The sequence below is a fragment of the Bacillus rossius genome, chromosome 3 (assembly GCF_032445375.1).
Source record: "Bacillus rossius redtenbacheri isolate Brsri chromosome 3, Brsri_v3, whole genome shotgun sequence".
In the NCBI taxonomy this organism is placed as follows: domain Eukaryota; kingdom Metazoa; phylum Arthropoda; class Insecta; order Phasmatodea; family Bacillidae; genus Bacillus; species Bacillus rossius.
This window is the reverse complement of record NC_086332.1, coordinates 110334894-110361789: the sequence shown is the minus strand read 5'-3', so window position 1 is coordinate 110361789 and position 26896 is coordinate 110334894. Positions and strand designations below refer to the sequence as shown.

At 36.8% G+C, this 26896-nt stretch overlaps 1 protein-coding gene across 4 annotated transcripts in view; it reads left to right on the top strand.

Moving 5' to 3' along the window:
* The window catches only part of LOC134531128 (ATP-binding cassette sub-family G member 4-like), a 350550-nt gene that overhangs the window by 164489 nt on the left and 159165 nt on the right, over positions 1–26896 (top strand). Inside the window, exon 2 of one of the 4 annotated variants that reach the window (XM_063366708.1) lies at positions 1888–8228. The exons of the other annotated variants lie outside the window; for them this stretch is intronic. Coding sequence (XP_063222778.1) covers positions 5221–7689 — 2469 coding nt within the window. The 5' untranslated portion in view covers positions 1888–5220 and the 3' untranslated portion in view covers positions 7690–8228. Of the gene's footprint in view, positions 1–1887; positions 8229–26896 lie in introns of those variants that run through there. 4 annotated transcript variants of the gene reach the window in all.

Genomic DNA, 26896 nt, shown 5'->3' with positions numbered 1-26896 from the left:
ACCGGAAAAACGTTTTCTATAGTCGTATATTGAGTGAAAATGACACCGTGGTTGTATTATTGTAACCCGTGAATAATATTTCAATATGGTGAAGAGATCATTTTTCGCACAAGCAAAAAAAAAGTATTCTTTTACTGTTTGATTTTTATATTACAGTGAAACTTAATATCAATAGCTTTTATTTATATGACAAAAACACACTCAACAGAAATCTATCAGCAAGTGTATCGCGATACTCCGCCCCTATAAGGGGGAAGTTCCAGTTTTCATGACGTCTAGCATGATATGTAGGTACTATTATTTAGATATTTATGCCTAAAAAAAATATTGTTCTGTTGCAAAATGTTGTGCTTTATTTGTGTTATTCACATAACATTGGTCATTACTTTTGAAATTTTGTTTTATGTCATAGGCGTGGTTTCGTGCTATTCATAAAAACATAACCTTGTAACCCGCCTTCCGACCAAAAAGAAAGGGTTGTTGCGTCCCCGACACACCCTGGGTAACTTCAAATAAAAAAAAGAAGGATTTACCTAAAATACGTGACCAGCTCTAGAAAATCTACCCAAGTGGTTGAGCCAAAAATAGAACTATATTCAGACAAATTAAAGGCTAGTCTTCGGCAAACAAAAATGAAAACGCAGAGTATAAATAAGCTGAGTTTTACTAACTCCAACTTCATCTCGAAACTTCATATAATGTAGATATACGTTTATGGCAGTTACTTGCTTCTAATATAACAATTTTATTGCCGAAGTATAAAGATAATAGAAACTCATTGAGCATTATAAGTTAGCACTGATTACAAAATGAATACCTAGTGATACCATATGAATAAATAAGACAAAAATCCATATATATATATAAAATACAAAAGTTTATGTGTCCTACTGGGGCCGGGTTTAAATGTTTGCACACGCAAGTAAACGGTTTCTCGTCTTCCTGGTCATAGACGAACAGCTGATTGCCATGACCTTCACGAATAAAAGACAGCGCAGTCAAAAGCGGCGGATATTGTCACAGTATACGCCGGGGGATGACACTCAAAACTATTTATTTCCGTAGACAAACGGAACTGCAAAATCAAAGTTTAAATTTCAATTAATCTTGACGTAAAGTCATACAAAATTGCGGCACCACTTAACGTTATTCAATGTAATACTAGGGAGAGTAGACTCGTTTATTTTCAGCATATCGAACAAGTATGTTTAATCAGCACATGCCAAATGTAATAGTGCTTCATAGATGGGAGCTCGTTCCAAATGTATACTTCTTACGAAAATTCGTTTTTGTCCCAAATCCAGAAAACATATATACTACCAGGCGCGGCTCCAGAGGGGGGGCTCAGTGGGCGATAGCCCCCCCCCCCCCCCCCCGAGACCCGAGACATTATTTTTGTTTAAGAGTGTTTACTTTTATTCCCTTTCATTATAACTTTCTCAATATATTAAAACAAACCAATCTAGAAGTTGGTCTTGGAAATTTGAATTACCCTAGTAAATATAGGGTACCACTTCACTGTCAGCGTGTAGGCTAGCAAGCCTAGTAGGTAGCAGGTAGCAGGAAGTCTCAACCCACGCGGTCGCAGAGGGCACAAAGAGCCCCTGAAATGTGACAGAAAGCTGAAAATGCAGTGGAATTTTGGTCTGGAGTGGGAAGGCATTTACTACAATGGAGGGGGGGGGGGGGGGTCCATAAATGGCCTGAAGCTGACAGTTTTATTGCACCCGCACGGGAAGGGCCAAACCTTCGTGAAGGGGAAGTAGGGGCACTCGCTACAGTGGCACACTTTGTTCAGTTGTTGCCAGAACTTCTCAGTACTCAGTATTGTCCAAGCTGTGCCTTGCTGTGCTGCGGACCGTGACAAACTATCTAGTTTTTTTACAGAACTGGCGTGCTTGTGGTCGATCAAGAACTAACAACAATGAATTTCTCTCACTTAATCATTTGATATTTTCTACGAAATGGTGAGTACTTATTTATATATCTGCTATAAAACATTGCTGTGTTAAATTTCAGGACTATGTTTGGTGGCATCTTGTAAATGTTAAAAATCAAATATTGCCAGCAACAGCATGTGGCTTCAGTGTTAAGAGTTCAAGGATTTTGAGTGTGATCAAATGACATGCCTCTTACCCTAAATATTTAAATTTGGTTGCCACAAGGTTAAACACGTATTTTCTCAAGTTTGAAAGGTTCACATTGCCGTAAGCCAACGAGTTTTCTCGAGTTACTCCTATTTTATCACTTCTCCATCCAATCGTACTTGGTTGCCGTAATCGTTAAAGTTCACACTTATGTGGTGATGGTCATGGGATCGATTCCAACCCCCGAAATGTGTCAATTTATGAGTAAAATTTTGGCAGCCAAGTCGTGAAGACTCTCTGCATAGCTGTGCGACGTAAGTCTCTTCATTCTCATCGCTTCACACCTCATTCTTGCTTCGTGTTTTGACAATTTGACAAGTACTATTAAATTGACTCTCATAAGACAACTTTGTCCTTTACTGCGAAGTAACGCTATACAGTTGTAAGTATTATAATCCAAAGTCAACATGAGGTGGTTAGTGTATTTTATTGTAAGCGAATTACACATGAACACAAGTAAAAAAAAATTATTTTATTATTATTATTCGCACCATGGTAACGGCTACAAGAGGTAGTCTGTCTTCGAAATCTACCTAAAATCGTGTTATCTATTAAAGTTTACTGTTATATTTTCGTAGAATTCACTGTTTCAAACGGAAACTCTTTTTCCAGTTTGTAATACCGTTGAAAACAAAATTTATATTTGCAATTATTATGAGGTGAATATAAAGCGCAAAACAAGGTCATAAATAATAAATAAAAATATAGGTTTAAAAAAGAGTTTTTGAAACACTGAATGATTTTTTTGCTTTTTTCCCCCCACATATTAAATTCAAATTTTGCTAAATATATTCTATAAAGACTGAGAATTGTTTGAGATAAGCTCAGAAGCTGCCTTTTTTCCTTCTTTTTACATGCAAGTCTGACGAAAATGTACAACCAAAACAAGCAAGACGACAAAGATAATTTCGAGAAAATAATTTAATGGCATGATATGGATTTTAAATATTTGGTAAAAAAAATTAAAAACTCAAATAATCAAATGTAAGACGATTCACAGTTTCCTGACATTTGTGTCATTTGTATGTATGCTGAGGGACTCACAAATATTTTCCTAATTTAAGATAAGTTTTCCCACCGTGGTGTGAAAATGTTGTTTTAATATCTGACTTGATAAATTTTGGAAAAGGAAAAATTTTATTTATTAGTAGCTACCAAATTACTTGAATTGTAAAGATTTTCTTTAGTGAAATATATAATCAATAAAATATTAGATGAAAGTAACAATTTAGACTACTTTTATTGTGTGTGGTTATAAAGCCGGCACATACGAGAAGATCAGGAAAGAGATTGTGTTTTTTGCCATTTTAATTTCTCAAGCATTAATAACTGTGGTCTACTTAATGTAAATAAGTCCTAGTTTTAGTAGCTGTAATTTATCGTAATTTTTTTCAAAGCCAAACCTAAATGACCAATGATTACCAGGTCTTTAGAACTATAAATAGTGATAAGAAAATAATAACGTCCAAACTGTATCGACCATGAAAGTCGTCTTTCAAATTTTATTATAAATGAGTTGTTTTATTCCTCTTGAAACTGGAAGGATCGTGACATTAATTAGCCCCTTCCCTCTCTGAGCAATTGCATTTTTATATATTTGAAAATTATATTTTCCGACTCAGACATTTGTTATTTATTGCTCTTAAAAATTGGTCATACTTATATCCATCATCACTTTTAGGAAAACACTATTGTTATTTCTTTTCTTAAGAATTAATTATATAATTTACTTATAAAAGGTAGCAAATATTTAATGACAGATCGTAAATTAAACCACAAAAATGAAGTAGGTGGATACCCCTTAATAAACCAAAATAACTGATTACATCGTTTGTTTATAAATACTTTTAGTGACAGTCCGGCCAACTGCCGAGTTGCGACTGTGGCGCGAAGACTGTCTGCTCGAGAACATTTTAACGCACAGCACGAACATCAACTTACAGAATAAATCGAATCGTCAAAGGCATTATGTTATGCATGGTCGGGCACAAGGCACAAACGTAAAACTTAGCGCCGCTCTTAGAGTAGTAACAATAGGACCCCTTGGACGATAAAACACGTGAAAATAGCCAGATTGTCACCCCTCAAAGCTCCCCTTAGAGAAAAATAAGAGTAATATATTAATTAAGAAACTACAAAAATTGGTGTATCTATTTCGAGTTCACAACTGCCATAAAACCTCAATTTTAGAAAATTTATATATTTTTTGAAAACTTATATAGCGTGTTCGGTTTATGCAGGGCACAAATTTAATGTACGTTAGGGTATGCCAAAACAAGCAGTTTTTGTTAAGTAACGTAGTAGGTTTAAACATTCGGCTTTGGGCGAAGAGCGCAGTTTTGACTGTTAGTGAATACGGTGTTGCGCTTACATATTCGGGTAACAGTAATAACATGGCGAACTTTCATTCACAGAGGTGGCTGATAATGCTAATGGGCTAGAGGTATGTAGAGGCGAAAAAAAAATATTGCAGCGCATTTACAAAGAGCGTTTTCACAAAAGAAGTATTCCGAATAGGAATACGGCTTCATTAGCGACTGTCCACACCACGAAGAGTGACCGCTGATTGCTAGTACACATGTCTAACTAACTCTAAACGTCTGCACTCCGCTTGTCGTGTGCTTCCCGCAGAGCGTGTGACGTCACTGCGCTGCGTCTGCGCTCCCTCTCAGCCAATGATGTAGATGTAGTGCCCATATTCGTATGAAAATCAAGTTTGCATTCTACTATTCGCGCTTAAAAAATTGTAAAGTTGCATTTCCTTTTTTATTCTTCTTTGAAAATTTACTTGTATTTCCATTCCCTGCTACCCATTAAATTTCTGTCCCGCAATAATTAACAAATGTTCTGTATTTAACATGTTTTAACTTTCTTTTGAAAGCATAAAATATTTAAATTAATTTATACATTTTTTTCACAGGCAAAAGTACCAAAAAGGCCTAAGCTTGGCTCATTGGGCTTTACCAAAAATATTGAGTCATATTTTTCAAGAGCCTCATCTTCAACGAGTCAACAACCACAAGAATTATCAACACAAGCAGCAGCTAATTCAGGAAGTGAGCAAAGAGATGCCATGGATGCTCAAGAGCAACAAGGAGCCATTGCACGATTCAATGGGTCTTCAGTGGATTGTGCTGAAGCTGTTGACTGCAATGTAGGTGCGAGTGAATCAGGTTCAGTAAATTATAATTCAGTTAATCATCCTTCCCACCAAAATGATGTAGGGCTACACATAGGGGTAGGAACCCTTATAAGTGACTACACAAAATGCCAGTTGCTGGAAAATCATTGGACTCCACCTTGCGACTACTCATTTCCTTTTTCTGTTAAAAAAGAGAAATGTAGAGAATATAAGAGGTATTTGTCCAAAAAACATATTGATATGTTTCATTGGGTGGTTTTCTCACATGCAAAGAAAGGACTATTTTGTGTGTACTGTTCTCTCTTCTCTGCCCATGCTGCTGGTCACAATAACGGTATGAAACTAGGGAAGTTGGTGACGGAGCCACTTACCAAATTTTCAAAGCTGACTGGAAAAGATGGTGATTTGGAAGTTCATGATAAAACTGAATATCATAACCAGAATGTCATTGCGGGTAAACGATTCCTACAATCCTACCATAATCCTGAGTTTGAAGTCATTAACCTGATTAATTCTCAACGTCTTCAACAAGTAAATGAAAATCGAGCTAGATTGCGACCTATTATTGAAACCATAATCTTTTGTGGTCGCCAGAATATACCCCTACGAGGGCACAGAGATGATGGTGTCCTACTGGATGATTGTACACCAGCAAACAATGAGGGTAATTTCAGGGAATTATTAAGATTCAAAGTAGCATCAGGTGACAAAGAGTTGGAGAACCATCTCTCTTGTGCATCATCTAGAGCAACTTACATTGGGAAAAATACTCAGAATGAGCTGATAGAATGTTGTGGTGATGAAATTCAATCAATTATTTTAGGCAGAATAAAAAAAGCTGGGTTCTATGCAATTATATTTGATGAAACTACAGATGTAGCACACATTGAGCAACTAAGTCTTAGTGTCAGGTATTTTTATGAAATGACTATCATTGAAGACTTTATAATGTTTATTGATGCCTATAAAGCAATAGATGGAAATTGTCAACACATAGGAGAAAACAAAGAAATTGGTTCTGATTGTGAAAGTGAGGTTATACTTGAACCACGTCTAACAGGCAAATCTATAGGAAAACTTGTCGTACAGATGCTATCAGATAGCGATCTAGATCCACGTCTTTGTGTTGGTATTTCTACAGACAGTTGCAGTGTAATGGTTTCTGAAAGTTCAGGTGCAGTTACAGAAATAATGGGAGTTACGAAAAATGCCACCAGATGTTCGTGTCAAAACCATTGTCTAAACAACTCAATTTCCCAATCATCCAAAGTGTCATCAATTCGCAATACTGTTTCCATAATAAAAACATGCATTTCTTTCTTCAACCAATTTGCCAAAAGACACAAGGTTTTAAGGAAATTTTCGTCCTCAAATATTGCCAGCTTATGTGAGACCAGGTGGGTTGAAAGACACACTTCGTTACTCCAGTTTCGCGAGCATTTACCTAGTATTGTGAAGGCACTCTCTGCTATAACATCATGGCAAGACTCGAAATCGGCCTCAAAAGCATTAACTCTACTTAATTCCTTACTAACCAGTGAATTTATCCTAGCAATGCTCTCTCTCCTGGATGTTTTGAAGATTACACTTCCATTGAGTACCCTCCTTCAAGCAGAATCACTTGATATGCACGAAGCTTCAAATGCTGTTAGGGATACTTTATCTGTTCTCAAGACTAGGAGAGAAAACAGTGACAATACTTTTCATGTAGTGTTTTCTGAAGCAAAAACCTTGGCTTCAAAACTCGATGTAGAAATAAGAAAACCTCGGACAACTGCAAAACAGATACATAGAGAGAACTATGATACTGATGATGCAGAATGTTACTACAGAGCCATTTATAATTCCATGTTGGATTTTATACTCATCGATATGAAGTCCCGTTTTTCAGAAGACTGTTTGAAATCATTTGACATTCGTTTGCTGGTACCACATATTCTTCTCAATAGAAGTAAAGATGTTGATTTCAGAGAGCGACTAAAAGCTATTGCTTCTCGTTTTTCTTTTATTCAGGATAATCAAGAAAGTGTTTTGTTTGCGAAGCTTGAAGGTGAAGTCTGTGTATGGGAGGCCAAGTGGTTTCGTGAGCTTAAGGCATCAGACGAAGTAGAAGTACCGAAAACTGCAATGGAAGCTATTTTGAAGTGTGAAGAGGAAATGTTTCCTACAATATTTAAGCTACTAAAATTTTTAGTGACATTACCAATTAGTGTAGCTACTGCAGAAAGGTCGTTCTCAACACTTCGAAGGTCAAAAACATGGCTGAGATCAAGAATTCTAGAAGAAAGACTTAATGGACTATGCCTTCTTCATATACACAGAGACATTTCGATAAATATTGATAATATTATTGAAAGATTTGCCAAGAAAGGTAAAAGAAGATTAGATTTTGTCGTCTAATGTAAATGAATTACTTATTCAGTTTCCTTGTTGTTTCAATGTTATCACATAGGTAGATATTTGTAAATATTTATTTGTTTGTGTCCTTTTTATATTCTTTATTTTAGAGTATGTCATATCACCAACATTTACATTCATGTGCCCTGTGTTACATTTACTTGTTTGAAAATGTGTATAAAAGTATGTTAAGTTCAATATTTGAGACTATAAATTTGTAAATATTTAATGGCCAACTGGTGGTATGTTAAAAATAATTTTTTACAACTTCATTTGTATTGCTACGATAGCCCCCACCGAAAAGCCTTCCTGGAGCCGCCCCTGTATACTACGAGTCGCCTCTTTACCGTATCGTAGTTTTCGGTAGCGTGGTAGCTCGTTATGCAACAGTTCACGGCACGGCCCCATGCATGCTGATCCCGGCGTGGACTGCCCGGTGCAGATACACTCGTCTCGCGGCGGAGCTCCTCGACACGTCCGCGCGCGGCGACTCGCAGTCCAACACTCCCGGCGGCACACAGTTCACTCCTCCGCCGGCACTCAGGCGCTGGTGACGTCAGCCGCCAAAGCGAAGTTACCACTCCCAGTAGCCGGCCATAGAAACAAATCGATATATATATATATATATATATATATATATATATATATATAGTATTTAAGAAACTTAAAAGAAAGCAAACAATGAATAACCAATAAAAGAACTAATCACAATAATTAAATAATTTAAAAAAATACAAGCGACTGTCTTTTACAGATTAAAAGGGTAATTCAAATGGAAATAAATCAGTACAATCAGAAAAGTCAAAATAATAATAATATAAATGTGGCCTGGTGGCCACAACCTTAATAATAATACTAATAATAATATTTATGTCAATGGACTTACTTTGTGCAGTCAGGAAGGGAAGACCGCCTCTAATGAAAGAAGGAAAACACCAATGCAAGATGGTATAAGAAATATCTCCTCGTTTAAACCAGTCTCAAAACTAGTCTTTAAAAGAATTAAAGCTCTATTTGTAACTTGTTTTGACCCCACTGTCCAGGAAAAAGAAATAGTGGATTATATTGCTAATGAATTAAATCTCTACCAAGTGACAGTTATCAAACTAAGATCTAAATATAATACATATGCATCTTTCCACATCTCAGTTCTAGAAGACTTTGAAAGGATTCATAACACCGTGTTCTGGCCTAATGGCTGCCTTATCAGTCCATTATACGGGGAACTTCATACTGATCAAATTTAAGGAAAAAAAAAAACTGCATATTCAGTCTTCCAGATTAAAAATCAGTATCAACTAGCAAGTCTTTTCGTGACATGAACGACCATTCTTCCATCACCGTGTCTGGAGAAGCACAGTAATCTGTTATCTGTCTTAGTGCATGCATAATCCCTGTGAGTGGGCTATTTATTATCAAAACGTTAGAGGTTTAAAAATAAACCGATCCGGACACACCAGGTCGGCTACAACCACTAAGCGGACATATCACCCTTATACACTTCACAAGTGAAACACTAGTTCGGCAAGCACTGTAAGTGTGAGTTAAAGACGTAATGGGGCTGACCCTAAAGAACAGACTTAATACAAGAGGTACCAAAATATGTATTTTATTTTATAACAATTCAGAACAATATCATCACAAATAACAAATGTATAAGATATTTATATAGCGGAAATAGATACATTCATATAAAACAAATTTATGTTAACGCCCATGTCTATATGAATTGCGCTACATTTACGGGCGCACAGTCACATACGAATTACAAATGCAACACACATATATGGCTGCAAAATCTGCCTTACTTCCTCCAGACCGTAGCCTTAATAACGTTAGTAATACGATAAGTTAGAGCGCATATACAAATCAACGCACTTGTACAAACAGTACATGCCTTAAACGCATACTTATGTACGCCATTCAAGTGTTTGGTAGCTAAGTAAATTATCATGAACAAATATAAATATACCCGTATAAATATCTGTAATTAAGAACTCTTAATACACAACACGAATAAAACAGAATGCATCTCCTACTAAAGTTAGATGAGCCTAACAGCCCCTAGCAAATTTAAGAACGTAAGGCGGTACTATACCCGAAATTACAATAGAAACACCGGACATGTGTAGCACAAGGACCGTCAAAGACAGACACCGAAAAACGGAATGTCCAAGGACAACCTCAAACTAAAAAAACACCTAATGAAAACGCACCCGAAGAAATCCGCAAATCCCGAACACAGACCACTTGCTGTGTATACAAAAGGAAAAAGGCGCAGCTAATAAAGCGCAGCTAATAAAGACGCGGCTCTATGTTCAAACATAGTAACGGCCTACAACTACTGCCATAAGGGCGATCAAGGAGCCGACGGGCATAGTAACGGTGTCAGAACGAGCTCGTAGTGCACATGTCGGTGGACAGCCTTGCTCAGAGGGAGCGAGGACTGCGAGGAATAGCCTCAGGCCAGGGGCTTATATTCCAGCAAAAACTAAGCCGATAGAGGCGCTAAAATCGCGGTACACAGGGGAAAGGAGGAGAAAAAAGGGGAAGGAGGGGCGGCATGGCTGGACTAGAGGTGGGGCGGACCAGTTTAAGAAGGGGAGGGCGGGGAAAGTATTGGCGGGCCGCCGGGGCTTGCAGAAATTGGCTACAACTCCCCCCTCCTTAAGCTCCTCAAGCCTGCGGGGAACGTCAGTGCAAACAGATTCGGCAAGGTCCAGTCTCTGTGCAATCATTAATCTTGAAACGTGACTGGCAAGACTACGTCGAATTTTCTCACATCATCTAGGTTTGAAGTTGTATTGAGCTTGACCCATTTCAGCATGGATAAACGTTCACAGTAGCAGGGTCAGTCATAACACATATCAGGCACAGGTACCAAAATCATCTCATGGGGGCGCCAAGGAGCGGCTAACCATCCCACCGGTATCCCTCTTGAGGCCTGCAAGAAAAGGCATAGAAAACGATCGCTGACCCGAATCAAACGCCTCCAGACATCCACCAGACTCGGGAAGTCGGAGAAACGCAGAAAGCCAGAATCTAGTTAATCTTGCATCCACTCACGCCATCCATTCCGGGGTGGACCGATGTGTTGATCTCGACGAGAAGTCCATCCCGCAGGCGAGGTACACTCTAGCAGGAGGGAGAAGAACGGGATCAAGCAGACGTCTCTGTCACTGTCCCGACGAGGCGATCCCACGAAGATTAGCCCCGGCGTGACTGCGCCAGGAAAGGACGGAGAAGAAAACAAGGGCGGTCGCGACCAGGCTAAAACAGGTAACAGAGGTGGGGGGGAGCCGCACAGCACCGAACAACATGGAGAGAACACTCTTATACCTACATAAACAAAAAAAGGGGCTCCTAAACTGCTTTATTGCCATAGAAGGGCTTTATCTGCTCCACATGGGCCTTGCGAGATTTTCTAGGATTTTTACAATCATTGAGCAGAACAGTGTTCTTACCAAGAAAACGATCTATAACAAAAGGACCTGCATAAGGGGGCATAAGCTTAACATTGAGCTGCGAAGCTAAACTAGGCAGTTTGAAACTCCTAACTAAAACAAGATCACCTACTTGATAAGCATGGTCACTTCTATTCTTATTATAAGCCTGGGCAACATCTAGGCGTGCCTTGGTAAGGTTGCAAGAAACAGAATCTAAAATGTCTTCCAGCTCCCTGGCATCCAAGTTTGAATCTATGGGAGGAAGACCCCATTGGTTAAGGAGAGGGTGGGACACCTCCCTGCCCAGGAATGGAACGCAGGGAGGGAACCCAGTAGCAGAATGAGGAGTGGAATTGAGCCCTATATTAAGGAATGGGATGTCGGTGTCCCACAAGGTTTGATCATGTCGATAAAAAGAAATAAGAATACTTTTGATCACCTTGTTTACCCGTTCAACCATATTCCCTTGCGGGAAGTATGGAGAGCTATAAATAGGTTTAATGGCCCACTGGAAAACAAAGTCTTTATAAATAGCAGACTGAAAGTAAGGCGCGTTGTATGAAACTATCAAGTTTGGAGGTCCAAAAAATTTAAAAACGTAATCTGCTAAAGATCTTACTATGGTTTCAGCCTTCATGTTACGCATAGGTAGCAGGATAACAAATTTGGTAAAGATATCAATAACTACTAAAAGGCACACATTGCCCTTCTTTGACCATGTCAGTGGCCCAAAGATATCGACATGAATGCAATGCCATGGAGCCTTAGGTGCGTCAGCCGCATACAAACCCTTCTTAGTATTGTGGGGGGGCTTAGAGAGTTGACAATCGATACAGGTTTTCACAAACTCTCGTGTATCCTGGCGCATCTCGGGCCAAAAAAAATGAGAAGAAATACGTTGAAGTGTTTTATCAATCCCTAGGTGACAACCTATAAGAGAAGTGTGAAAATACTGCAGGATCATAGGGCGCAGGACCTTAGGTACCACCGCCCTTCGTGCCCTACCATTTTTACCTGTATGATATATCAATCCATTTTCAACTATAAATTCATTAGTTTTCTTAGCCTTAATATCACGTATTAATTCCTTACAAAATAAGTCATCTTGTTGATACTGGCGGATATTTATATAGGATTCTGGAAAAAGTCTAAAAGCGTTAATGCTATTCACATTATCAGTTTCTGAGATTGTATTTATATTGAACTCGTCAGGGTTGAACATACGAGAAAGGGTGTCTGCAACAATATTCTGATTACCGGGCAGGTGATGTATTACAAACCTAAATCGTGATAACCTCAGAATCCATCTACCTAACTTGCCTAACTGCTGCGGATGGTTAAATAACCAGCTTAGGGCCTGATTATCCGTGAATAAATCGAACTCCCGGTTATCCAGGTATGACTCGAATTTTTCCAAGGCGAATAGGCACGCTAAGGCTTCTTTCTCATATACCCCTAAACGGCGCTCTGATTCTGATAGGGTCTTACTCGCATAGCAAATAGGTCGTATTTTATTCCCTTCCAAGTGTCCTAATACAGCGCCCATAGCTATACTTGAGGCATCCACATGTACGGCAAATCTCTTGTCAAAATCTGGAAGGATCAAGACTGGAGGAGAGCTGATGGCCTTTTTTAGTTTATTAAAGTCTTCTTCTTGTGCCTGTTCCCACTTAAACGTTACCTTTTTCTTACGTAACTCGTTTAAGGGAGCGGAAATGGTGGCATAGTTAGGAATGAACCGAGCGAAATATCCTATCAAGCCTAGGAAGCGTTGAATCCCCTTAACATTTATAGGCCTATGAAATTGTGTTATTGGGGCAATCTTTTCTGGGTTCATAAGCAATTGTCCTTGATGAATAACGTACCCTAAAAAGGTGACTGACGTCTTACCCCACTCCACCTTCTTGGGATTAATGGTCAACTTAGCTCTCCGCAAACGATCTAGGACCTCGGTCACGTGAGCAATGTGTTCCTGCATCGAATTGCTATATATTATTATATCATCAATGTAGTTAAACACAAATTTATACTTGATATTGGCTAATATATGATCTAAGACTCTACTCATGGCCTGAGACCCAAATGTTACCCCCATGGGTATCCTATTGAACTCATAATGTCCAAAGGGGGTCGAGAACGCTGTATACTTTCTACAAGCCGGGTCTAACAGAAGCTGATGAAAACTATTATTAAGGTCAATGATGGAAAATATTTTGGCTTTACCCAAATGTTGCAGAGCACATTCTACTGTCGGAAGGGGATATACGTCGTTGTAAATAATTTTTTTGTTTAATGGGATATAATTGTGAGCCAAACGCCAACTAATCCCGTCTTTTTTACGCACTAAAAATGTGGGCGAGCTGAAATCTGAATTTGATGCTGTAATTACTTTAGCCTTAAGGAGGTTTTCAATAATCTCACGCATAGCCTGGAGCTTTGGGGGTGAGGCCTGGTATGCCTTACTGCGCACCGGGACTTCATCCATAAGGTAGAATCGATACGGTAACACGTCACATTTGCCTATATTCTTAGTAATGACGTCAGGATAACGCGAAACCACTTCTTCGAGAGAACAAGCGGGTACAAGATTGTGTACCTCTGGGCAAACAAATATAGTTTCGCAATCCTGTTTAAATTGTAAGGGAATTTTACAAGTTTGAGCAAAATAAAAAAAAAAAAATCATGTTTGTTTATATCCAATACGGCTCTCGTATGACTTAAGAAATCCAAGCCTAAAATGAAGTCGGGATTTATTCCGGGGACCACAGCAAAACACCACGACCACGAAAAGTGTTTGATTTTAAAGTGCAAAATTACGGACTCTTCCGAGGATATACAATTACCATTAGCAACGCATATGGTTGTAGGTTGTCGCACAAATGACGTGGAGTTTATTAATTTTGGAAATAAAGCCTTTAGACTATTCAAAAAATTTAAACTTATGGCGGAGCACGTGGCACCAGTGTCAACCAGGGCCGGAAAATACTTATTCTGAATTTGGACTTGAAGGAAATGTAAATAGATTTTATTTTGAAAAGAGGCTTTGCGGAGAAAACGACGGCGGCGACCTCTTTTGCGCCCCGTCAAGGCCGGTTTTCCGGACACAAAGCCCTGTAGTGTCCTGGTTGTTTACATTTAAAACACGTACGGTTGTTTACTTCTACCCTGGGAGCCGAACAGTTAACAACTGCATGACCAAACTGCGTGCAGTTGGCACATCTACGGTGTACAAACTCTAGGTCGGGTTGCCCGTCCTGCCGCGCCACCCCAGCAGTGACGCAGCGCGCGCCGGAGTCAGCTTCGGGCGCCCTTACCCTAGCCGCGGCGCGCGGCTCGCGATGATCGCTCATGACACATCGCTCCGGGGTCGGAGTTACAGTATGCCGCAGGGTTTTATCGTGGTACATAGACGTAGCCGCAGCCTTGGCTTTACGGTCGCTATTGATAAGCTGGGCGTTCCCGCCGATTGAGGCAGACTGGTAAAACCTTTGCCGAGCATTAATCCGTGTGTCCACGTCGTTTGCCCACTTACGTAAAGTTTCATACGTAATCGGCAGAGGTAACATACTTGCCAAGCTAATGGCTTCAGGCCACACATTCCCCAATATAAGTTCGACGAGTTCTTTTTCGTCGTATCTTAAATTTAACACCTGTGCGTACGATAGTACACTGTCAACGTATTGTGAAACTGTCTCGTTGGACAGTTGAAGGCGCAAGACATAATCTCGCTTACAATGTTCAACTACCAGGGGTGGACACACAAATTGAAGAACAGCGGCTTTAAAAGCTGCATACGATTCCTTCTTAACAATTGTATCTGTTAACGCACTGACGTAAACACCAGTGCATTTCGACAATAGGGCCTTAAGAAATGAGTCATGCGGAATAAGCTGTAACTTATGTAACCTATCCGCTTGTAAGAAAAAGTCTAAAACTTGTTTAGGGTCACTGGACTCTAATGTGGGCACATTCTTAAGAACGGACAGGAATAACTTGTGTGAAAAAGGGTCTGAAGTGACACTTACTTCAATATCAGTAGGTCTGGGATTTCCGACTTGGATGCCAGGAGTATCCGCCAGGGAATCTCGGATATACGTAATCAAACGTGAACGTAAGTCGGCCACGGTTTCGGCGGGGTCTGTAGGCAGCCCATTTTCTTCTAGATACTGGATTAGGTCTGGTTTATGCAAACGATAGACCCATCCAGTACCCTCGCCACGCCCGGAAGTTGCCATGGAACAAAAAACAGAACACACACTGTAAGAGCTGCCCTAGCAGAGTTGCGCAGTAATTATAACCGATCCGGACACACCAGGTCGGCTACAACCACTAAGTGGACATATCACCCTTATACACTTCACAAGTGAAACACTAGTTCGGCAAGCACTGTAAGTGTGAGTTAAAGACGTAATGGGGCTGACCCTAAAGAACAGACTTAATACAAGAGGTACCAAAATATGTATTTTATTTTATAACAATTCAGAACACTATCATCACAAATAACAAATGTATAAGATATTTATATAGCGGAAATAGATACATTCATATAAAACAAATTTATGTTAACGCCCATGTCTATATGAATTGCGCTACATTTACGGGCGCACAGTCACATACGAATTACAAATGCAACACACATATATGGCTGCAAGACCCCGATTTAATATATCTTACTGAAACGTAGTTTAATAACTCCAGTATAAACTCCCACTATTTCAATTATAACTACACTATTTTCAGAGCTTTCAGGGATCCATATATAACTATAATGGAAAGAGATGGTGGGGTATTAATAGCCATCAAAAAACATAAATTTATATTTATATTGCCAAAACAAGAATGCGACCACCCAGGAATTGAAGCTGTCTGGGTAAAAATTAAAATCTTTCAAATTAAAATTCTATCACTCGGTAACATCTACATTCCTCTTCAAACAACACCTTCAACATATGCATCGTACTTTGAAAATCTTGAAGATAAAATAGTGAATTCTCAAGACAATCTACTATTAGTATTGGTGACTTCAATGTCCCAGGTGTTGACTGGCCCAGTATGCACACTCTGAATATTTTACAGTCTAGTATTAAATCTAAAGCCCATATCAGCTAGGGGTTTAACACAATTTAACTACTTTCAACCTACCAATCAGTTTTTTGGATCTTTGTTTTACTAATTTGTATGCTCAGTAAAACTCTTCATCCGTTAGTTAAGGGACTAATAACAGAAATGCCCCTTCTACGTTCTGAAATAACAAATTCGGTGACTACCGTGGCCTATATAATTCTCTTGAAACTATACCATAAATTATATAAATGCAACATGAACCGATTTTATTATTCTTTGTTTTCTTACTATCAAAAAGTCAAGTTTCTAATCGCTACAGATAACAAATTTGGCTCCGCAATATTAAGAGGCCGTGTCAGTAAATGTTTATTTCCAATATTCTGCTCTAGAAGTTCTCTCTTTTAACAGTGAGATTTAGTGGCTTTTTCAACCGAAGGAACTGTAGCCGCAGCGCGTGATAAAGCTACTATACCCTTATCACAGGATTAGTGGGAAGGTTGACAGCTCGAGTTTACTCGACGAAAAATGTATCTGGTTCCTCGACAATCTGAGAGGATGACAATCTGACCGGCGGCTCACTAGGAAATTGCAGATGCAGGGATTCAGAATCAAGAAACCTCACTTTAACAAATGTAGTATGAGTCGTATCTAAAACTAAAACTAAAAATTTTAATACTTTAAACGTATCGGAATACAATTAATCTTCAAACATGTGGTAATTATTCTTTATCTGGATGTAATAGTCCGTGAAAAATAATGTTAGTTGACATTAAAAAGTATACGAAATTCATCATGTAACGTTTTAAAAGAATAATAACATAAATGCATATGCTTAGATATTGCATATGCATCACACACAATCTAAATACAATCTCACTTAAGTCAGACTACCTAATTTTTTACAATGCACCATCATACAGTTTAACAGAGGTAGGTGAACCTCTTATCGACGTTGTTTCAAAGAATTTAAATTTACAAATATTACTATTTATCTTAATACGATATGTAGCCTACCTTTATGAATACGAACATACAAAAAAAATATTGAATTTATCACATTACACAAGACTAAAACACTAACAAAACTTAATTTTATACATTGCTGTAGCATATTAGAAGACGAAATAACTCACAAGACTAACATTAAGAGGGCTGCATTACAAATTTACTTTACAGAGAAGAAAATATCCTTTCAGGATATTTCATTACCTCATTGATTACATAATACTGCCGTTGATGTGATCGTAGATATAAAGTATTTAAAAAATATATTCCATTATGTTTATGTAAATATTTTGAAAACGTTATTGCTTAAAGATGCTCATTATTTAAATAATAACGAATCTTTTACTTTTATGTACTGAACAAACAAAATACTTATAAGTTAATAAGAATAAGCTTAGTTGAGTAACATCTTCAATTTGTATTGAATTCAATGTACATATCGAAAATCATGTACAATGAATGCAACAGATTGAATTCAATAAATATTTGATCTTGTGAAACGGCCATAATATTGATGTAGATTAGGGACCGGAAAAATTCGCGGTTTCGACGGCCTTCAGGATAGACTGCACATTCCCCTGTACACTCGGGCAAATAACGGCAGTTCATTTGCTGCTGACTTGTTAGTCGTCTCAGCTTGTTTGTCTGTGATTCGATCCTTCTTTGGTTGGTGTTTTATAATTGGTTGAGATTCGTCCAGATGAACAGTAAGCCAATAGCAAAATCATCTAAAAGGTATATGTATTTGACTTCTAGCCTATCGCCGAATGAATCCGCGAATTTTTCCGGTCTCTATTAATTATAGATGCTCACATGCATCGTGAGAGTCCGTATAAAGCCTATTACAATTCTATAAGTATACATTAAAATGCTTTTAAAATATACATGTGTAATATAATTAAAACTTGTTTAAGTAAGATCATCACAAAAAAAATGAAAATCCTTCAACAGTAAGTGATGTTTTATAAGATTTTAACAAAACACATCTTACAATAAGAGAATACTAATCATACCACATAATTCAACACAAAATATACATTCCAGTAGGCGCTACGTAAAAACAACTTCTATTTTTATGCTGATTACTCTGCATTGTTTTATATATATATCATTATTTCTAACTTTTAATATTCTCTACACATTAACTGAAATTACTTATTTACAGAGTCTTAGCTAATGTTGGTCTGTACCACATACAGTTCGTACGATATCTCTACGCAAAACACATACAGTTCATTATTAGTAATATCAATTATATTTCATGAACATAATGAAATTAGTATAGGCCCTAGGTTGTTCACTGTTAATTGAGTACTTCTGAAGTATTTTCATTGTGAGTTAACATACATACCAAATGCCATTCTTCCAGTAAAGTTACAAAGAAGACAACAAGATAATATAAATATGTATGTAGTACCATATTTTAAACTCCTATTAAATGAAAAATAACTCAATCTCTATTCTGGACTATTAAGTAATAATTTTTATTACTGTTATTTATAACTTAAATAAAATGACAACTAACAAATTAGTAAAAAATAGAATTACGTGCGATATAGTGTGACATTTGTACTTGGACGGCAAACGAATATAATAAAATGTCTATGACAATGTTAACTTTACTCATTATTATGGAAAGAAACAAAATGGGCAGATAAGCATATTCTACGCTGACATTTAAAAATGCTCAATTCAAAATGAACATTCCCTAGCAAGAAAATTTATTTTATATCACCACAAAAAATCAAACTGCGGCGTCATTTTCCCGATGACAAACAAAAAAGTTGTATGGTCGCGAATAATACATTCGTATAGCGTCACATCAGCGGAATATTCCCTTGGCATAAATGTGTGAAGTCTGTGGCACTTATGGAGAAGTAAACCTTCGCTCGAACACAAAAACAAATGAACGAACAGCTTTTTTTTTTGTTGATAAGATGTGCAATCGGAGACCCCTGGGGTGGTTGAAGAGTGTCAGGTCCGTCGCCAGACCAGATAGTAAAAGCTCAGGGGCTGAGGATAGAAAAGGCATATCTCCAAATTATTAAGTATAAATGTTGTCATGTAATTGTTAAAGACTTGATTACACCCAGGTTTATAAACCCATCATGATCATGAAGACACTGATCGGAAGGTAATGTGCAATACATTTCAATGGCGTTTTCAGTTTTTGCTAAATAATTATAAATATAAGCAAAATTTCAATGTATCTGGACAAATCAAAATATTGATAATATTATTTTCATCACAGAAATAATATATGATATGATAACTAAATTTGAAAAAAGCGGTTATGTTAAATGTATTGTATACTTTCAGTAGGCAAAATTTCCGGCCCCTACCTCTTATAGACTTTGAGAAAAACTGCCTTTTAAAATAACATTGATATAGATAGGAGCGCAAATTTGTGACACGGCCTCTTAATAACAAGCAAAAACCATCTCTGAAGGTCACAAATTACTCTGTTATTATTGTAAACTGCTTTGATAATTACTTTGCTAGTGTTTTTATAATCTCTACACCTAAAAATAATCCACCCGTGTCTATATGTAGGCCTACTAATTTTTCCATCCTGTCACAGAGAGTTGGTTCTGTAGAGTATTAAAACCCTAAAGTCAACCCTATCAACAGGTCCCAACGGCATTCCAAATTTCATTTGAAAAGGCTGCTCACACCCCCTAATTCCTCTTTTACAGCATAGTTTTAATAAAAGTATTGATAGTAGCATCTACCTCTACAAATGGAAGATTGCTAAGGTCATTCCCATACATAAAAAAGGTAGTAATCTTTATTTTTCATATTATAGGCCCATTTCACTTTTGAATGGATTTTCCAAAGTCTTTGATTAAATAATGTTAAAAAGCTTGATTTAAACTTTAAAAACCGTCTCTCTAATGCTCAGCAATTTTTTTAAACTGGTAAAATCTCAACCACTAATTTAATATCGTTTCTAAACCCTGTTTATTTCGAAGCAATAACACGTAGTCGAGTATATGTTTGTTATTTTTATTTAGCTAAGGCTTTTGATACAGTTAATCACCAAATTTTACAAAATAAATTCGTCAATTTTGGTTTAAGTGACATATATATTGAATGGTTCTGGAACTATCTAAATGAAAGATACTTCTTTGTTTCAGTAAACCATGTTAACTCGATTTTACATCTTGTTAGTTTTAAGATCCCTCTAGGTGGTACCCTTTCTCGTCTACTTTTCAATATATTCATCGATGATATAGTAACAGTTCTTAACCTCTCTACTGGCACATTATTTGCTGATGATATAAAAACATACAGAAAACTGCATCTCTCAACAACTGTCATTCACTTCAGAGAAACATCTCTTCAATTGTTGAATGGTGCAATTTCAACTTGGTTAAACTTAGTAACGACAAAACCACTATCATAACTTCCTCAAGAAAACTCCATCATATTACTTTTGAAAACAATATTGATAATCATATTGTTACAAAATCTCACTATGTAAAAGACCTAGGTATTTTACTTGATTCCATGTTATTTTTCCATCTTCACATCGAATCACTTATATCTAATTTCAACAGAATATTCGGACTATTTAAGTATATTATTTTCAATGCTACTAATGTTGATTGCGCTATATCTCTCTATATAGCTCTAATTAGATCTAAACTAGAAAATGGATCTACAATTTGAAACAGTTTTAATAACATTGATATTGAAAATATTAACAAAGTGCAAATTAAAATTTCCAAATTCATAATTCGTAAAATGCAATATGGTATAACTGTCGACACAAATTATTTTCTGGGTTCTCTTGAAGCCAGAAGAGATATACTAGATGGTATATTTATTAGTGACTGTTAAAATTTTAAATTGAACTGTTCTTATGTGCTTGAAACTACTGGCATAAAAATTCCAATTTTCAATAGTCGGAAGCCTCCGTTACTTTATACATTAAGTAAACATAACTATCTTATGTATAGTTTTTCCTTCTTCCTAGTAAAAAGAAAACTTCAAAAGAATGTTTAGATCTGTCCAACCATAAATACCCATTTTTTCCCTGCTCTCACTTTTACTGCACTGTTATAAAATCGTATTGACGTACATTATATGCTTAATCGTAGTTTTTCCCCTCTGTTTGCTCTATTTATGTCAGTATATAACTTTTGCTATTATGCATTTATGTATTATATTTGTTTTTTTTTGTTAATGGCCTTTTTTTGTTATTATTGTATTCTTATATATATATACACACACACCTACGAGTTTGTCTTGTGTATGTATTTGTTTCTATGTTGTTATAAGCTTTTTTTTTCCTGTATTTGTATTTGTTTTTTTCGCCATCACTATAAAAGTGCCATAGCTATCGGTGGGGATGTCACAAATGCAAATAAATAAATAATTAAATTATTTTCACTTATCCCTCTCCCTTGTTACCCCCCCCCCCCCTCTCCCCATTAGTTTTGGAGACTGCAGATCTCGATTCCGACTACCATGACTATGTTATGTTCAAAGTTTCTTGAATTTACATATTTTGTTGCTTATTTAGGTCAATTTCTTCTGTACTAAACTTAGTTAGAGTGAACTGAGGAAGGTATCATCCTTGGTCTATTTTAAACAAACTTGGCCTAAACGTACTTATACCTAAATAATAATATATGTTACCTCCTTTACAGTTTATTATTCACAAGTCTATTAATTGTTTTGCAACGAACATTTAATTAGCATAACACTTGGTAAAAATTAAAATGAGAAAAGAAAATGTATTTTTTAATGAAAAATAACGTTCCGTTATCATGGCGCGGACCGTAAGCAGTAGTTCGTGGCTGCGGTTGTCATTAGTGTGATATTCATCTGATCATAGAACAATGAAACTTTAATTTAAAATAATTTATTTATGTTTTTCAATATTTGTTTACAATTTTATTTGTCACAAATTTATATATCTTTCAGGTTAATTAACTCCTAGATTTGTTTTGGATAGTTGCTTTGAATTTCGCAACCTTTCTCTATGTTAATAATGTTAAATGTAATATATTTTAAATGCTTAATTCAAGGCCGGTGATTGGCCGATAGTTCGGCAGACTTTTTAAAGACATTGTTGGTGATAGACGCTATTAATTTTGTAGTAAAGAGTAGAAGAGAAGCTAAAGGGCCATCTTGTGGCTTGTGTGGCTTGTCATGTCGGGCCTTGCCGACGTGATATTTTAATTAATATACAGCATAGATACGTCTCTCAAATTGGCAAGGAAAATTCGCCCGAGCTTCGGCGAAGCTCAGAGAGTAATGGTTTTATTTGTGTGTTATCTAAAACCATATATCATCAAGTCTTCAGGTATGAATATATGCTATGTTGAATCCTGAGCAGTCGCGTCACCGAATCGTAGCACAATTTGAAGTAGCTATTATCTGCTGTTTGAATATTATAATTGTTTCAAATCTATCGCCTTTGAGTAATACTAAAGCCTCTAGTTTCTTGTAATTATGGCACGATTAATATGTTGTACGACTTCACTCAGAAGTCTTGAAGAATAGGAATTTCATGCGATCCGACGAATACTGAACTAGCTAAAATTATTTTATCTCCTAACAAATGAACATTTGTATCTGTTGTGCCCAACGTAATTTTATTAGCTACTTAATATGTTGTTTTATTTTTATTCGCAAGTGTAAGCAACCGTCTTTGTCATTTTATTTTTTTTATGTTAAACAATAAAAGTATTATAATTATTATTAAATTTATTTTCGATCTAGTAAATAATTAAGTTGGGTACCTACTGGTACTGGCGCCCATTAAGGATCCAAAAACGTGAAGGCTTCCATGAGCTTCATAGGAAAGTGTCAACAGGTGAAGTACATTCACGTGAACCTTCAACTGCGTGTAACACTATCCTTAAAAATACTAAAATAAATTAAGCTGAGTAAATAGTGTTCAAAAGGGTATCTAATAAATTATAGCCAAGGATGGATGCAAAGGTTAAATTAGCAAGTAATGAAATTAATACATTTCGTTTAATCCTGGGCAAAAGCCACACGTAAATCCTTGTACAAATTCACCATTCTTTCACATACAAAAGTAATACTGAGTATTTATTAATACTGATAGCAAGAAAAAGCAGCGGTACAAATGCCACGGCAAAATACGTGAACTCATATCTATGTTTTCTTTAGGATTAAATACCTGATAGAATACATGATAGAAACTTAATAGATACTTGATGGATAGAAATTTTACAATTAATACAACGCTTACACACAGGGATAATGAATGTCGTTAACAGTCAAATGCCTCATTAGAGAATACAAAAAACGTTAATGAACATGCAGGCGACCGCGGCCTAACCTACACTAGGCGGTATAAGCTTACTGTAAAGCGTGATAAAGCATGATATAAAAAGAAAACTCACAAATTAATACATTAAATACATTACATAAAAAACAAGTCCTAACGAAGACTGTAGACAAGACGGGGAGAAACGTCAAACAAACCATACGTGGTATTAATACAAAAACGAGCAAGGTAAGAAAAAGAGATGCCAAATAGAATTTGGAAGGTGACGGCCGAAATAAGAATTTATAGTACAGCTATTACCAAGTACCGATTACATGACTGTAAGGGTCACCACCTTACAAAACACTTACGTGCGTTCTCCCCGCTGTCACACTCTCTCTCTAAAGCAATTAACTGACTACATGCTTAATTCAGCACCGCACGACCAGACCCGACTGAGTGCTAACGAACAAGAAGAGCCTTCAAGGCAATACATCTAGTTTTAAGTAAGAAAGAGGGCGCCACGCGCATGCGCGGACACCTCACGAGGGGAAATCAGACACAGCACTAGACGCAGAGAGAGGGGGGAAAGTAGGAAGGGAAGGAGCACCGAAGTCCGCCGCGCGGCGCGAAGTTCAAATGACGCGCACCGACCACTTCAAACGCATGAAAGGGAGAATTTATTAATCTGTAACTGTAACAGGGCTCATTTACTGTGGCAGTAAATTGTGTACTAAGCAGGGGGCATTACATTAGGTAACGTGTGACGTCACGTAGCCAGTGCTCGGTGTTAAGGCGATTGGTGCACGGTAAAAAACGGTCACAGGCCCGAAAGCAATGAATTTTGTATCATATGATCATTAAAGAGTCTAGATGCCTATGTGGGTGACTGTTACTATGTAGGGAGGTCAGGAGCTTAGTTCCAGCTCGTCAGTGGCGAGATGGCCTTCATACGGGAAGGGTGTTGCTGGTGGTCGCTCTGCGGCCTGCCATCTAGGAGGAATTAACAGAACATCGAAGGTTTTATCTCCCTCTCCCTCTAACACACAGCCAATACGGTTCTATCGTGCCCGGAGGAGGGGAAGGTTTAGCAGGTTTTCTCTTTCACTCATCCTTCGCCATGGGGAGGCGGAATGGATTATTTATTTGTTCGCAACTGCGCACGTCATGTGGCTGAGAACGCACATCTTCTCACTCAACTCACTCGTTCTCTCACACTATTTCAATAAATCTTTTCAAATCTTCAACATCAATACTTTAAACCATTGCGCTTCCTACGGATTAATTATATTTCATGCACGTGCCCGAATTCAGCTGCAAAAAAATAAAACGGGTAGTCAATTTTTTTCTTAAAAAACCTTCCGAAACACTGTGTGTTAAAAAACATTCTGAAAGCCCATTTTTCTAGATAAATGGAAATTCTAAATCACCTACGCCACAAGGAAACATTGTGCTTTAATATTATGTAAAGAAAACACCTCTTAGTTTTATAGTTATGTAAAGGTGGTGTGATATGTTTTAGATGTCGCACCATCTTATCATCCATGTAGAAGAGTTACCCGAAAAGCTAACAAGACTATTGCCATGGAAATTGAAATATGGTTAAGGAAATATTTTTCAAATGTTTGTAAACAGTAAACAACATATAAAAAATCTTATAAATGTAAAATTAAAATACAAACAACCCTATAGCAAATAAAATTTCAATATGAAAAAGTCTACAATAATGTTTACAAGAAACAAAATTGCAATAGCAATACAAAAATATCGCAATTTTGTTACATTGTTAACATATGTATTATTTTTAATAAAGGCAATAAAAATGGCATACTCAATATTTGGAATACAATAAATACCTTAAGCCCTACATAATTGCTGCGGTATTCACAATAAATGCTTTTCTTAAATATAGTAATTAAAAAACATCGTAAATAAATTATGAACATACATATTATGGTGAAGGAAAGTGGACACTATCACACTGAAAAATCTTAGAGGGTAGTTTTCCTCATCTTATTTCTTTCTTTGCGTTTTTGGTCTTGTTCGTTAAAATATTTAATGTTCAAATACTTGATACGCATATATGTTCTTGTCCTGACAAAACAGTATATAACTTCTTCTGGATAATTATTTTCAGTAGTTCCGCAAATAATTTTAGTCAGTGATTCAAAAATCCGCTCTTTTTTGCACAAATTGTTGCCATGAACATTATCAAAACACATTTCAGCGATCTTTATTAATTCCAAAAATTCATTAGTGGGACATTTTAAGTTACCCTTTGATTGTACATGTATCCAGCTATCGTCCTCCGAATTGAAATCCATAGTGCCAAGGTCAGGATATTTATTTCTGAAACGATGAGCTATATAGCCAGAAACATATTTCAGCCCTTCAAGAGAAATTTCGTCACTTGAAAGGGACCTGGCCTCTAAATCTAAGTCTATTTCTTCCATGTCAGCAAGATCTATTTCATTTAAAAGTGATTTCTCTTGAAATGTCTTTGTAAAATACATTTCCTTGCACAAAAGTAGTTCTGTAATTTCATTCTGATAAGCACTGTCCTGTTCCATTTCATTTGACGAAAGATCACTTACCAAACACATTTCGTCTATCTTCTCATCCGAGTTTTTCCGTTCAGCAAAAACTGCTGCAGAATGTTTTCACAATATGTAGTTTATAATTCTGTATCTAAAGTCAATGGGCGACAGATGCGTATTTTGATGTCCCATACCTCTAATATACGGAGAGAGAAAAAACCACTCTAACACATCTTAGTTCAGTTTAACTGTTAACAAATATTTAGGTTAACAGGTCCTATACATATTTCCGAATGTTTTACTGACTGAGTTATACTGGACATTAATTAAATTGATCGCTGATATTTATACTTTTAAACGAAATTTTGGATTTATCATTTTATGTAAACTCTAATGCGTTAAAAAGTGTAACGCAACACTACACACAGGTAGTGATGTCTAGTGCACTGCCCTATGCACATTAGTTAACAAAAAAATAAAATGAAATATTAATTACTGATAAATAATACCTTGATGTCGTGATACAAGTAACACATGCTTATCTGATATTTATCTCAATTAGAATACGAAATAGGAAGACAAAATAATTAACTGATTTTAAGACTGATTTATTACTTACACAGTACAGTGCATTTTGAAGACAAATGGGTCTTAAGAAGCGAAAATCGTACTCGATTAAAGGATGGTATGGTGTTCGGTATATTAAGGTTTCCCTCAAAGTAACGGTTTCACAATGCTTTTAAGATATTAGTTACATCCCAACATAAGTTTAAAACATTTCTCTTAAGAGTGTGCTTCGTAGCATTAAAAGATGTGCCTTAATTATTTTGCAAATTTATCATTGTTATGGTGACGATGTCAGGGGTTTTCGTAATTTTTTTTAAAAATATAGTACAGTATTAGCAACT